The 13,514-nt window shown below is 51.8% G+C and overlaps 1 protein-coding gene across 5 annotated transcripts in view; it reads right to left on the bottom strand.

The window, feature by feature from the left end:
• The window catches only part of PTPRF (protein tyrosine phosphatase receptor type F), a 374,428-nt gene that overhangs the window by 24,173 nt on the left and 336,741 nt on the right, over window positions 1-13,514 (bottom strand). For 3 of the 5 annotated variants that reach the window (XM_059477803.1, XM_059477806.1, XM_059477804.1), the window contains 3 exons: window positions 11,047-11,201; window positions 7,771-7,886; window positions 2,064-2,161 (listed from right to left, as the gene is read on the bottom strand). In XM_059477803.1, coding sequence (XP_059333786.1) covers window positions 2,064-2,161; window positions 7,771-7,886; window positions 11,047-11,201 — 369 coding nt within the window. The remainder of the gene's footprint in view (window positions 1-2,063; window positions 2,162-7,770; window positions 7,887-11,046; window positions 11,202-13,514) is intronic. The other 2 variants (XM_059477805.1, XM_059477807.1) reach the window with 1 other exon arrangement.

Here is a 13,514-nt window from a genome sequence, read left to right as displayed (position 1 = left end):
ACAGGCAGCTGCTGCTCTCTTCAAACTCAGTCCAGGATTCTTCCCACTGGCATTTCAAATGGGAAATGATTGCACTGATCCCCACATGCCAACAAGGTGCAACCCCTTCTGCTTTTGGGTCTGTCCTAGTGTCAAACACTCTACAACCCTGTCATGTTCAGCAATTTTCTGATGATGAGGAGTCAAACACAGCAGAATCCAGGGGAAAAAAATTATGTGCAACAATCAGCTACTTAATAGCTGCTTCAACATGAGAAGTACAACTGATTGGTGCTCTCAACCAGCCATGATATTCTAAAGAAAGAGAAATGAGAAGAGAGAGGCTCATGAAAGCAGCTAAGAGAATTTATTTAATGCTCATTTTTTCAAAAACAGTTCCCACAGCTCAGTATTATGCTGCAGGCTCTGTTGAGCACAGGCCTAATGTGAGGATGGGAGTGCAGAGACACTGGATCTTGCAGAATCCCCACTGTGCAGCAGAACCACAGCCTGCCTGTGGCAGAGTGGACAGCCCTGCTTAACATTTCAGTTGGAGTGGTAACAAAAAGCCCAAGGCAGACAGATATGACTGCACACTTTGGCTCCACGGGCAGGACACACATGAGGACACAGGTAACTGCAAGGGAAGCACGTTACTCCTTTAAATATTTCCCAAGTCACAATGTAATGCTGTAGCTCATCTCTCTGGTTCAGACAGTAAATGCACAGGGATGCCAAGACCCTCCACCTGGCATCCCAAAGCAAAAAAAGAGCTCTGTGCCTTCCTCAGATACATGCAGCACACCCTTTGAACTAGCTGGAATTTGTCTCTTACCTTCTCAACACTGAGATCTGCTTTCCCTTTCCTGGCATATATAATCCTACCTTGTGGGCAAATGCTCTGATCTCATCTCATAAATCAGTGTAGGTACTGTGCAGGAAGGGGTGGCTGCAGGCACAGGCAGATAACAATTCAAACAGAAGTGATAACACATGCAAAGAACATTTCCCAAATTTATTCCCTCTTTAGTGGGGGGTTTATTTACAAGTCCCCTGCAGCTCAAGAGGGCTCTGGATATAAGCACAGCAAAACATCATCCTGCCATTCCTGCTCTCATGGCTGCAGAGGAACTTTTCCCAATTTTAAACAGTTGCAACCCAATCACGCAGCCTGGAGAGCATCAAAAAAGGTTAGGCAGCCCTCAGGTAGGTCAGCCCCTTTCCCTCCACATTCCCTCCCTTTGGCAAGTTGCTCTCAGAGAGGACAGGGCAGAGCTGGAGGGAGCTGGGCTGAGAGAGGTGCAGTGGAGGGGCTCCCCAAGCACCCAGCACATGCCTGTGTGTGTGAGCAGAGGCAGCATTGTGGTGGATGCAGGCAGGACCTACCCAGGGGCTGCACCAGAGACATGGACAACGATGGCAGCACGATCCAGAACTGTAGGCAGGTTTGCAGCTCATGACTTCAGGTCACAGGCACAGAAAGCTCTGTGCAGGAGGGGAGCTTGGACTACTCCAGGGCAGTGGGACACTAGCAGAGTTTCTATGAGCACTGATGCTGGACAGCACAGGCTAATGCCAGCACAGTCCAGTGGGAAATTAGCTGGGGAAAACAGGAATGAAAACTCACAAGGCATGTTTGCTGGCAGCAGAGGATGGTGCAGAGAGCAAAGCTTTTAACACAGATGGAAGTGAATGGGCACACATACTGCAGACCAAAATACATCAGCCATCCTGGATGGAGTGCAGCCCTCACAGAGCAGAACAAAGTAATCAGTGGCAGTCCAGGTAGGCAGACATGAGCTCCCATTCACTCCTAAGACTTTAACCATGGTGGCAGCACGGCAGGCTGCTGTGCATTCTCCTGCAAGGCCTTCTCCCTGTACCAGCCACGCTTCAACTGCTCAGGGTGAGTTCCCACCACCGTGGGGCCGGCAGGGAGAGCTGGCAGGCTCCCAGGGCTGGCGTGGGGACTGACCACACAGCATTGCTGCAGGGGAGCGCAGCTCAGCTCTCACCAGGCCCTCTCTGCTGGGGCCCTGGCCAGCACCACTGCACCGTGCTGCCCGTGCCGCTGTCAGGCTCACCTCGTACTCCTGGGAGAACTTCAGCCCATCGTTGGCCTTGAGGCGCTCGATGTTGTCAGCCAGGTCGCTCACGGGGATTGGGGGGTGGTCACGCATGCCTGCAAGCAGACAAGGAGGGAGGAGGGAGAGGAGAACAGTTATGGCTCTGCACGGCCGAGGAGGGCTCAGCAGAGCACGGGCACAGCAAACCCCGCGGTGGGCGCAGGCGGACACGTGTGACCATGGAAGCGCCGGCGGGATGGAGGGGAGCTGAGGGCATGCAGCAGTCCCGGGGCGCGGACAGAACACAAAGGTGATGTGCAGGATGGGCATGGCGGGTGAGCATGCTCGGACAGTGCAGCCACGGGCACACTGAGCAGGCCACGCAGCGGGCAGGGCTCGGCCAGCCCCGGCAGGAACGGGCCGCGGACGCGCTGTCACTGCTGTCACTGCGCCTCCCGGGCTCCTGCATGGGCTGAAGTTGAACACACTGGTGCTCCCACTGCCAAGGGCTGATTCTCTTGATTGCCCCTAACAATGGCATTAGCCACAAAGAAACTGCCAGACCTGCAGTGAATCCTCTGCACTGCATGTGCACAGCTTTTTGGGTAGCCAGATGCTGTCACAGTCCCCGGGGCATTGGAGAAGGATGCAAAGGGCCCCGCAGAAGAATGGATCATTCCCTGGTAGGACATTGTACAGTGTTCTGAAAGCTGAGGAGCAGCTCTGCCCACAGCTGCATAACTCTTCAGTGATGCTCCAGAGGCAGAGCCTGCTCCAGGGCCCAAAATCCAGCTCCTCTGGGCTGGCTCATGCAAGGCACATGGGCAGGGATGTGCCCTCCAGCAGCTTCTGGGAGGCTGCTGCGAGCTGGGATGTAGCCCAAGCCATGGCAGAAGTCTTGCCCTGCCTAAACCAGGGACGCAACATCACAGCTCATCCTGGGCACAGCTAAAGCCCTGCTCAGCAGAAAGGCCCAGAGGAAGGGATCCCACAGATGCCACACATGGGACAGGTACTGTGGGGGTGTGCATGTGGGATTGGGAGGAGCCCTCCTGAGGCCCGGAACTCAGAGCTTAACCACCACAACCTCCTTCTCTGATGCTGAGATGTTGAACTGGCAGGAACGTGATTCTGAAACGTCATCCAAATCCCAAGGCTCGTGACTCCATTGGCTGCTCTATGGGTTTCCCAGAAACCCCACATGGCTAATGATGATTATTAATAGGCTGAAGCTGTTGACTCACACCCAGGGAGACAGGCTGGAGCACAGCCAGAAGCTTCTCAATTGCTCAGGAGGCTGAACACTGCCACAGATGGCAGTGATGGGCCACAGAGGTGATGGAGCAGTCTCCAGGCTGGGTACACACATTTCACACGGTGGTGACAAGTCACAAGGTGATAACGGGAGTGTTACCCTCAGACCTCTGCATAAAACATCTGACATCACTGCACACAGCAAGACCCAATCCAACACACACTCATCCTGCCATCGCTTGGCAGTGTACAGCTATCCATGGATGGCCTGAGAACACACAGACAGGTGGAGAAGGAAATACGCCTATTCTGCCTTGTGCTGAGGTCCTCCTGCAGATGGTCCTGTTTGCCAGTTCACCCATCAGGATCCCTGAGGTGGCTGAGCAAGCCCTCAAAGGGACAGAGATGATGCTGGTTTTGGCACAAATTCCTCACTCATGTCAGATCTCTGAGGCTGTATCTGAGGAGCAGCCTTTGCAGAGCTGCCACTCACGAGCAACTGAAGGATGAGAACAGTGTGGCACCAACACAGAAGTGTGGGACAGGAAGGACAAGGAGACTGGAACACAGCCACAGTATGTGCTTCTCCAACACGGTTATGTACGAAGTACAGTAGAGCCATGGACCATAGCAGAGCTACAGAGCCTCATCTCTGCTGAGAAACACAAGGTGGTCTCTCCAAACTCATGTTTTGTCAGCCAGAGAAGTGTTGCAGCAACAAAAGAGCTGCAAGAGCAGGTGGGGAGAAAGAGGTGGTTGGAATCCCATTATGGTGAACCTAGAAAAACAGCCACTGACAGTGCAGGGCAAGATGGAGATTTGTACACACTGCCAGGACTTCCACAAGCTCTTCCAATTGCTCTTGCAAGAGGACAGTGAGCTCACCACAAGGCCAGAAGAGCTCAGAGGTCTCACAATGCCTGCAGGGACACATGGCAAAGCCCTTGGCTCTGCTCCCAGGGGAAGTATTTATCCCACATCTCCCATTCCTGTGTGCATACACAGATGCCTGTACATCCCAGGGCAGGGTGGCCACGCTTTTATGGTTGTTTGAGGATGAACTTGAGCTCAGAAGACAAGTGATAAGGGGGCACTTTTATCTGCGGACTGGTACTACTCCATCCAAGCTGCTAGAACAGTAAGCGCCTCCTCTGTGCCTGGGATTCTGGTACCCAAACTCAGGCAGTCCAGAGACCTGTCTGTCTGTCGTGTGTTCTGTCTGTGACAGAGGTGACCCAGCCTAGGGAAACCAGTTTGCCCAAGGTAGGAAGAGAGTGTGTTCAACCACTGAAGAGCCCACTTCGATTTGTCCATCTGGGATTTTTAGCTGGTGGCTCCCTCCAGAATGGCCAAGGTTATCAGTCCCCATGCAGGGCCAGCTGCAGGCCTGGTACCATGGCAGAGCCTGGCCTACCACCCTGAGGGGGTAGGAGGCTGGAGAGCAGGAAAGGGCTGCTGCAGAGGCCTCCTGGCAGCCTATGACTCGGGACCTTCCCTTCTGCACTGTCCTGCAGTGAGCTGCTGTAGTGCCGTGCGAGCAGTACCGAGCCTGGCCCCACACATCATGTCAGAAAGTGAATCACTGCCATTTTACAGTCTGCTGTGAGTGAAGGTGATCTTCATGACATTGAAACAAAAAATACAGATATGAGAGAGAAAGGGAAAGAAAAAGCAAAAAGTGTCGAAAGATAAAAACAGGAGTTAAAACTAACTTGAGATATTCGGGCAACAGGGGACACTGGCACCTGCAAAGAAAAGAAATGGGGCAAGAACAGAAATCCCATTAGCCTTTAGTCATTGTTGCAGAGGTTCAGAGATGGAAAGACAACGAGATGAAGATGAAAAGGAAAGCACCATATACCACAGCACTGGGAGCTTCCCTCCAGCACAGGACTGGCTGCCTGGCCCTGGGGCTGCTCTGCACCTGGCTGTTACACAGCAGCTGCTGGCTCTGGCCAGTGCTGCCCCTGACACTGGCAAACACCTGGAGCTACTTGCAAGGCAGTGAGTCCACAGGCCTTCATGTGACACAGAGCTACATTTCTCACTGCACACCACTGGCCCCAGTGCCATGCCCCAGGGAAGCCTGCAAGGGCCAGCAGATGGCAGGTACAGGGGGCACCTGTGCTACTCGGTGGCCAGGGGACAGCACTCAGCCCCAGCCACCTCTGCTCAGTGCCCCTGATCCTCCAGCTAGCTCACAGCTCATCAGCAACACAACTCAGTCTCCTCTCATGGTGTACTGGGACACTGCCCAGGCCCGTATCCTCTCAGTGACTTGGCATGGCAGTACATTGGTACAGGGCGGCCAGCAGTGGGGAATAACCCTTGTCTGAAGTAAAAACCACAAAAATGAAAAGCTTAATATTTAATAACAGTAGACCAATTAATTATGCATTAAACAAGTTTTCCCTGCTCAGCAAGCTCCAGCAGGGAGACCAACTACCAGGGCTGGTGGCCAGCACCTCTTGTCAATGCATCCTCACAGCACTGCCTTGACCTGCTTCGGGTGACAGGGGCAGCAGCTTGGGCCCACTGGGCTTGGTGGCTTTCATGCACCTCATTAAACGAGGACAAGCTCGTCAGGAGTGGAACAGTCACTTCCAGCTGCACAACACCCCCTTCCACTCCTCAGAGACTCACAAGGGATGCAGGAGGGAAAGGGGAGGAGGACAGAGTGCCGTCTCTTGGTGGGGGAGCAGTGCCTGGCAGTATCCCAGGGTCCTGCTGCTGTCTCGAGTGAACTGCACACTCTGGCTTGGTTTTGTCTCTCCAGAGAGCTCTGCAAACTTAACAAATGAGCAGCATCTTTGGCTTATCCTCACTCACAGACAGGAAAAGGAAATTTCCTGGCTCCCTGTCTCTCTGATGGCAGCTCTTGAACCTTGCTACAGGTATAGCAAGGGACACCGTTGATGCAAACACCCTGACCTCTCTGAAGGTGGGACCAAGCCCAACTTGTCACAATTGTTCACACAACGCAAACCACAAGCAGACAGCAAAGATGGCTTTTGTACCCACATGGAGACATGTCACAGAGGCCTGTCTCCATGCACAGCTGTCCCTGTTTAACATTGTGCTCCTCCTCAAGAAGCTGCATGCTGCTGCTGACTGTGTGTGACCCTCTCCCTAGTGCTGCTCCTGGTGATCTGCCTGTTGAGATGTTCCTCCTCTGGCACACGTGCCTTCCCTGCTCCCCACAGCATTTCCCTCCCATGCTGTGACACCATCCTGTGTGTGCTGTGATGTGCCAATTAATGTGCCAGCTCTGCTGCTGCCCACACGTGAGATCTGCCACTGGTTCTGCCTGGGAGATGCACTAACGACAAAGCCCTGACAGCTGCCCTGGCACAGAAAAAGATGTGCTGGTGTAGCTCACCCCAGATGTGAGCCAGACTGCTGTGAGTGGCAACAGGAAAGGCTGTTCTTGCCCCCCCTGCCAGACACAGCAGTTTTACATCAGGAAATGGCCCCTTCAAAACTCTCCTATTAGATGAAAGCCCTTAGATGAATGAGCAGCAGGAGGAAAAGGAAAGTAGGTTAGAGACCAGGAGGAGCTGCAAGTTAGAACAGAACTGTATGTGCCTCATTTGCTGCTGAACTGCTCCCTCCAACACAAAAGCCCAAGTGCTCCCTCAGTTCATCTAGGACTTGGACTCTCTGAAAGGCTCTGAACGAGTCAGGGCAGAGCCTGTCTCTGATCACTACAATGACAGGTACTGTGCTTGCGGTGCCATCAGAGACGTGCAGACACAAAGCAGCAGCACAAGACCTTTCTGCAGTGTGAAGTACAGCTGCCTCCATGAGCTGGCAAAGCTACAGCCTGAGGCATCCCAGGCCAGTGAAAGCAGCATGCAGAGAATGGCTTTTACTGAACTAACATCCTCTGCACTGAGACCACCATGATCAGCAGAGTCCTTCAGTGGGCCACAGCACTGGCTGCAGAGCACTGTAGTCTGCAGGGAGCTCTTGTCTTGACCCTTAGCTGAGCAGAGCAGGAGAGTCAGCACACCAAAGATCCCAGAATTAAGCTGCTGGGGCGCCCTCAGCAGTGTAAGAGCTCTGTGTACCTCCTGACTGCCCCAGATGCAGCCCATGTGGCCAACACTGCACCAGTTGTGCTCAGCACTGAAGCTCAGGTGTGCACGCTCCCAACTGCATGGAGGCTCCTCCCAGCTCAGGACAAGTGTAATGAGCTCCACACCGTGTCTGACACACACCACACAACAGGCCAGCTCCATCCAGGTTCCCCAGCCTCACGGGCCTGCAGTGACAGGCCCAGGGAGGAGGATTTGCAACCCAGAGAGGAGATACTTGGACATCCTTGGTCTAAAGCCCACTCTGTGTCACTGTGACTGAGAAGGTGTGGATCTCCTGGAGGGTGGGAAGGACTGCACTCTGCCTCTGGGATGGGGACATGGAGAAGGGGAACCACAGGAAGCAGGATTCAAGGGGATGAGCTGCTCCTTACCTGGAGTCTGGTAGTTGAGCCGCCTCATCTCAACTGGGTCAGATGAGTGGGCCAAGAGTGAGTCCTTCAGGCCGATGGAGTGCTCATCCTTGGAAGAGGGGGAATGTGCCCTTTTCCTGCGGACAGAGAGGGCAGAGACAAGCAGGTGAGTGCTGGCAGAGACTGGCATGAATCACCCTAGGAAGGGGTCTGGGTGCCTGTGTCCCAGACAGTCAGGAGCACCCTGGGGCTCTGGGTAAGTCATATCATCTTCTGTGCCTCCAATTTCCCATCTATGAAACAGCAAAGATTATATATAAGCAATGTCAGATGTTTGATTAGTGAGGCAGTTTTGAAATGTGGTATTCTGCACAGTATTTATTACAGAAAATGCAGATAGATGCAAAATACTGCTTCCTCTTACTGTCTATAGGAACTATTTCCTGTAGTGGAAGGATATAATAAAATTTTTTTTCAAGTATTAGAAATATTTAAATATAGAATGCTGTAATATAATAGTGTAAAGGCTCTTCAGGGTGTGTTTTATTGGGCCATTAATACATGTCTTGAATGGTTGAAGGCACCCAAGGCGTGTATTAATGGAACAATAAAATACAATGTTGTCTCTTCATGCTATATTTATGCCTAAAGCGATGCCACCACCTCAGGCTCTTACTGGAATTCACAGGCAAAGCAGGGACAGATCCAATCAAAAAGTGGACAAGTGAATATTAAGGAAAATATAATACTGCAAGAAGAGTTTCTGGCAAATCTCTAGGTCCCACTTCTGGCTCTAGATTACAAATATGGTGGGTATACCCAAGGGCTGCAGGAGGGTGTTGGGCAGGAGCAGCACAGCAGTTCTCTCATCTGAGCCTGTGCTGACCCTGGCACCAGGCCAACAGACTGAGCATGCAGGAATACACAGAGACTTTGTCTTTTGGCTGCAGTCCCCAGATGGATTGTGCCTGAACCCCTCTGCTGACCTGATGTTTCCTGGAAGAGAGGGAGCTGCAGCACTGCTGCTGTACACAAACGCTAGCACATTTACCAGCCTGCAAATGGCAACAATCAGTCTGTGCTTTGGTCCTCCTTGTGAGGCCCCTGGAAGCACACTGAAGGGCTGCCAGGTTCTGCACAAAGGCAGCTGCATCCCTGGATAGTAATGACCCTGAACTATGCATGATCCCAAACGCTCTCACAGGCACAGGGCACTTTCACTTCCATCAGAGGCTGGGCATGCTGGGCTGCCACTAATGAGAGGCACTTAGAGAAGACACAGTGCATCAATCACGACTGAAACCTGCGTGTGTTCCTTGTGTGGCCCAGCCTGTGAGCTCCATCTGCAGCCTGAGGCTGCAGCAAACACTGGAGCTGTTCATTGGAGAGAACCAGCTTGTGAGTCTCACCCTACTCTGAGGCATCTCAACATCTCAGAAGCCTTCCAGCTGCCTGGACCAAGACAAAAGAGCTGAAGGACTGAGGGCATTGACAGAAAGAATGGAGAATACACAGCCAACAAATAAACCTCCTATCAGAAGCACAGCAGGATGTGCAATGTGCTGCTCTGTACCAGTCCTCAAGCAAACTGGGCCATCTTTTTTGGGGAATGGGCACAGAACATAATTAAACTTTATCTCTGCCTCATTAGCCCAGTCAGGGAAACTCCTAAACCATCCTGCAGATCCCAAGCTACCCACTGCTGCTCAGCTTCAATTCATTTCCATTACAGACTGGGCACTGTGAGTATTACACAGACACTTTTGGGAGATAATGCCTCCTCAGAGAGGCTGGACAGCCAAACCACAGCATCACTCTGGGCACATGGGTAGTGCTGAAGAGGATATGCTGCTCTCCCATGGGTGAGGATGCAGCAGGGACACGGGTGCCAGCTCTGGGCACTGCAGGCCAGAGCTCCCTGGTGCACCCACACGACTCCGGGACAAGGCAAAGCTAAGGCAAGGTGGGAATACCTTCTATGGGGCACAGAAATCCCCTCTGGGGCCATTTTCTCTCATTAAAGACAAGCAAACATGCTGTTTCTTACAGTTGTCCAGTATTCCCTCAAAGCTTCCTCATTAGAGACTGCAGGAATGCACATGCATTCTTGAGGGAACAGCTCTCAGTCTGAAGTGACTGAGAAAACAAAGGAACCCCTATAACTGCTGTTATTGTCGGCGGTTTTTGATTTTTAATTTAATTGCAAAAGCAATCTGGGAAGTCTTTATGATGGAACTTCTCCCTGAGAGCTGTGAGAGGCTTGCAACTGCTAGGACGCTGATACCTCTGAGGAAACAAAGTCTTTGTAAACTCCTAAGGCTGGCATGCTCCACACTCCCAAAAACAAAGATGCCCCTTAGTAGCTTCAGGCTGGATTTTTAAAAAGGGAAATAGACTTGAAATTTTAGGAAAACAAAAAGATAAAATGGATTCATACCTTTCTTGCTTACTAGATCCAGGGAAAAGCAGGAACAGAAGAAAGGAGATGATCACTGACACAGAAAGGCACTGACTGCACATGCACAGCACAGCTCCATTAAATCAGACAACAAAGGCAGCTCTCTTCCCCAGCTAGAGAGACATATGTAAATAGAGAGCCCAGGAGGAGCAGAACCTCAGAGCTGAGCTGATAGAGAATGACCTACTGTAATTGAACAGGCTACATGAACACATGCAAATGCAACCCATGGCTCCTCCAGAGGATGAACAATCATCACACGCTACAGTTACAGCTGGAGCAGGACTGCTGTGACAGGCAGGAGGAGGTGTCTGCTCCCACAGGAGCACAGTGTGAGGGTGGTCCTGATCCAGCAGTCAGGACTGAGAGGCCCTAAGAAAGCTCCACTCTGATTTCAGCCTGGCACATCCATGCCCTGCTCCCACCACCAAGGTCATGCTCTCCAGCCAAAATTCACAGGAGGGAGGGCAGCTCCCACAGATGAAGCAGGCAATTTCTACAGAGAAACAGTACCAGAGAAGTTCCCAAGGCTGGCAATCCAAGTTGTGATGAGAGAGCAGTCAGACTGGCTTTAGGGACAAAGCTGCTCTCTTCTGTCCCACTGTTCATATTCTCCAGAGCCCCCAGCAGCTATGTCCTGGGGCTGGTGTTAACTCCCTTCTGCAGACCCAGCCCTTCTGCTCTCTTACAAAGGAGCCTTCTGCTGTGCCAGGTAGAGACCTTCCTCCTCCCCAGGCCACCAAGGACTGTCTGTCAGAGCACCCTGTACCTTGAAGGCCCTGAAGGTGCCAGCACCTCGTGCTCATGCCATAACTGCCATGTCCCAGACTGGATCTCACCTTTTGAAGAGAAGGATGGCAATGACAATGATGATGATCAATATCACAGCCAGGACGGGTCCCATCACCCACAGCATCTCTGGCTCATCCTGCTGCTTCGCTGATGCCACTTCCATCACGATCTCATCCGAGTAGGGGCTGGCTGCATATCTCTTCTGAACAGCACAGGCAGGAGAGGGAGAGAAAAGCAAGCATCCATTATGCTAAAGCAGCAGCTACATCCCTGAAATGCTGAGGTTTCCCCTTGCTGCTGGCTAGCAGAGAATGGTCACACTTCTCAAACCCCAGCAACACACCACAAGATACTCCCTCCCTTGAGATACTCCCTCCCTTGGCACCGGTGGAGGTCACACTGTGGCAACAGTTTCTGCCTGCCCTGACACATTCTGGGTGCCAGCAATTCTGCTGCTGTGAAACATTCCAGTGCCAGCAACTTCATGGCTGACAAACCCGACCTGGAGGTGCAAAATTCAAGAAGCCCAGCTAAGAGCCCCTTGCCAGCCCTGGACTTTCTTGGAGCCAAGTCACAAGCTTCTGAATCCCAAAGAATTGCACAATGAGGCTGGCTGATGATTCCTAAGTGGTTTACAATACCTGCTGTGCTGATATCAACACATCTCTTCAGGATAGAGTTATATTAGGAAAACCCCTACTGGGTGAGGCGGGTTTCTTAAAGGAATGAAATGACAGGAACATTTTCACCTGATTTACCTGATGTCTTTGATAAACAGACCTTAGAAAGAGGCTCATTCGTACTGGTTCCTTTCCCTTCTGCAACGCGGCAGCCCAGTGATTTATAACCTGAAGGGACAGCTTTCCAGCCCCACCAGCTAGACAGAATCAGCAAAGACCCAAACCCTTCCTGCAGAAAAATGACACCACGCCTGCTGTTCTGCTGCTGTTTCTAAGGCCTACAGAGCTGTGTTGCATCCTCACAGCTCAGAGCTGCTGGGTCAGAAGGGTTAAATGCTGCAAAAACAACTCCTTTCCACCTATTAGAGAGAGCCGGAGCTGTATCAGTTCCGTGCCTGTGGCTTTTGAGCAGCACCTGCTGCTAGGCATTAAGGAGTTAGAAAGCTCTGCTCCTGCCATAGAGAGTTTTGGTCACAGAAGAGGTGCCTGTGGATCTATAAATCTCCTGCTTTAAGGCTGGAGTTTAAATGTGCACTTCATGTCTTCACATATGTGAGGAGAAGAAAAGGAAGAATCAAGCCTGCTGCTGTCACACAGATGCACATCTTGATCTACTCTCACAGGTGCCCTTGATCCCAGCCAGGCTGGTTTCAAACATGTGTGGAGTACAGAAGATGCTCTTATCTGGGACATCTTTCTGGCAGCACGCACTAGTTCAGCATCCCAGCTGCTCTCCTCAGACTTATCAGCAGAGGTGCCACTCTCTGAAAAGAAGTGTGGGGGGTGGTTGCCACTTTGTGAAACCTTTCAGCCCTACAAGAGCCTGTTTCAATAGCTGAAATAGCTGCCAGCTCCTGGTTCAATGCTGTTCTTAGAGGATGTCTGCACAGGACCACTGCAGCCCATCAGACTGTTCCCACATCCCTGTGTCCAGCTCAAACAACAGGGCAGGGAGCCAGCTACAGCTCTGAGCACGGCACAGACAGGAGAGCCTGGGATTCCCCTTTCCTGGGCAAGGGGCTGCTCTGTGAGGGAGCAAACAGGCTTTGCCTGGGACTGCCCAGGAAGGTCCAGGTGCATTGGTGGGGGAGGGAAGGAGCACACACAAGTGTGCAGCAAGGTCTGACCATCTCCAAAGCTTTGTGTAAGAGGCAGAGATTCATATTTTTTCAGACACACTCTGGAGGCATTGCCTTCCAAGGGAAGTCAGATGCAGGAGAGATCAGAAGGACTGTTATCTCAGTGGCATTTCCAAAGGCAGACTCAGAGGCGCAGGTGCCCCTGCTCCCAGAGACAGTGTTTCAATCACATTCTCTCTGCTTTTGAAGAAGGGCAATGTTATGCTCTCTTGCTGACACTTAGAGAGGAAGCAATTTCAGAGGAGCTGGGTGGGGGAGACAGGGCACAGCCTTGGACAGTGCCTCATGCTCCAAATGAAAGCGAATGTGATGCAGCAGGGGATGCAGAAAGGTGGACTGTAGGAGCAGGGAATTTGGAGGTTTGTAGGAGCTCTGCTGCTGGCTGGTGGCTTAATAGAGGGTTGTGGCAGGTCTATGTTAGTGAGGAAATGATGATTATAGCTGGGATCAACTAGTTAAGGTCACCTCTTCTTGCAAGGGATTGTCAGGATTGTCATCTCAAGGCCTCTGCCTTACTTTGTTGTTAATCTGTGACTCTTCTTCCCTCACCAGTGTGCCCATCTTGCCACTAGAACACGTGAGCTGGATGAGTAATGAAGAACCTGACCAGCCCTAATTAGCCATTACAAGCAAATGAGGCTGAGGAAGGAAGCCACAGCTTGGAATCCAACCAAAGGATTTGGCACTTCTCTGTAA

Source organism: Ammospiza nelsoni, chromosome 9 (genome assembly GCF_027579445.1).
Source record: "Ammospiza nelsoni isolate bAmmNel1 chromosome 9, bAmmNel1.pri, whole genome shotgun sequence".
NCBI classification, from domain to species: domain Eukaryota; kingdom Metazoa; phylum Chordata; class Aves; order Passeriformes; family Passerellidae; genus Ammospiza; species Ammospiza nelsoni.
This window is presented reverse-complemented; position numbering and strand designations above follow the sequence as displayed.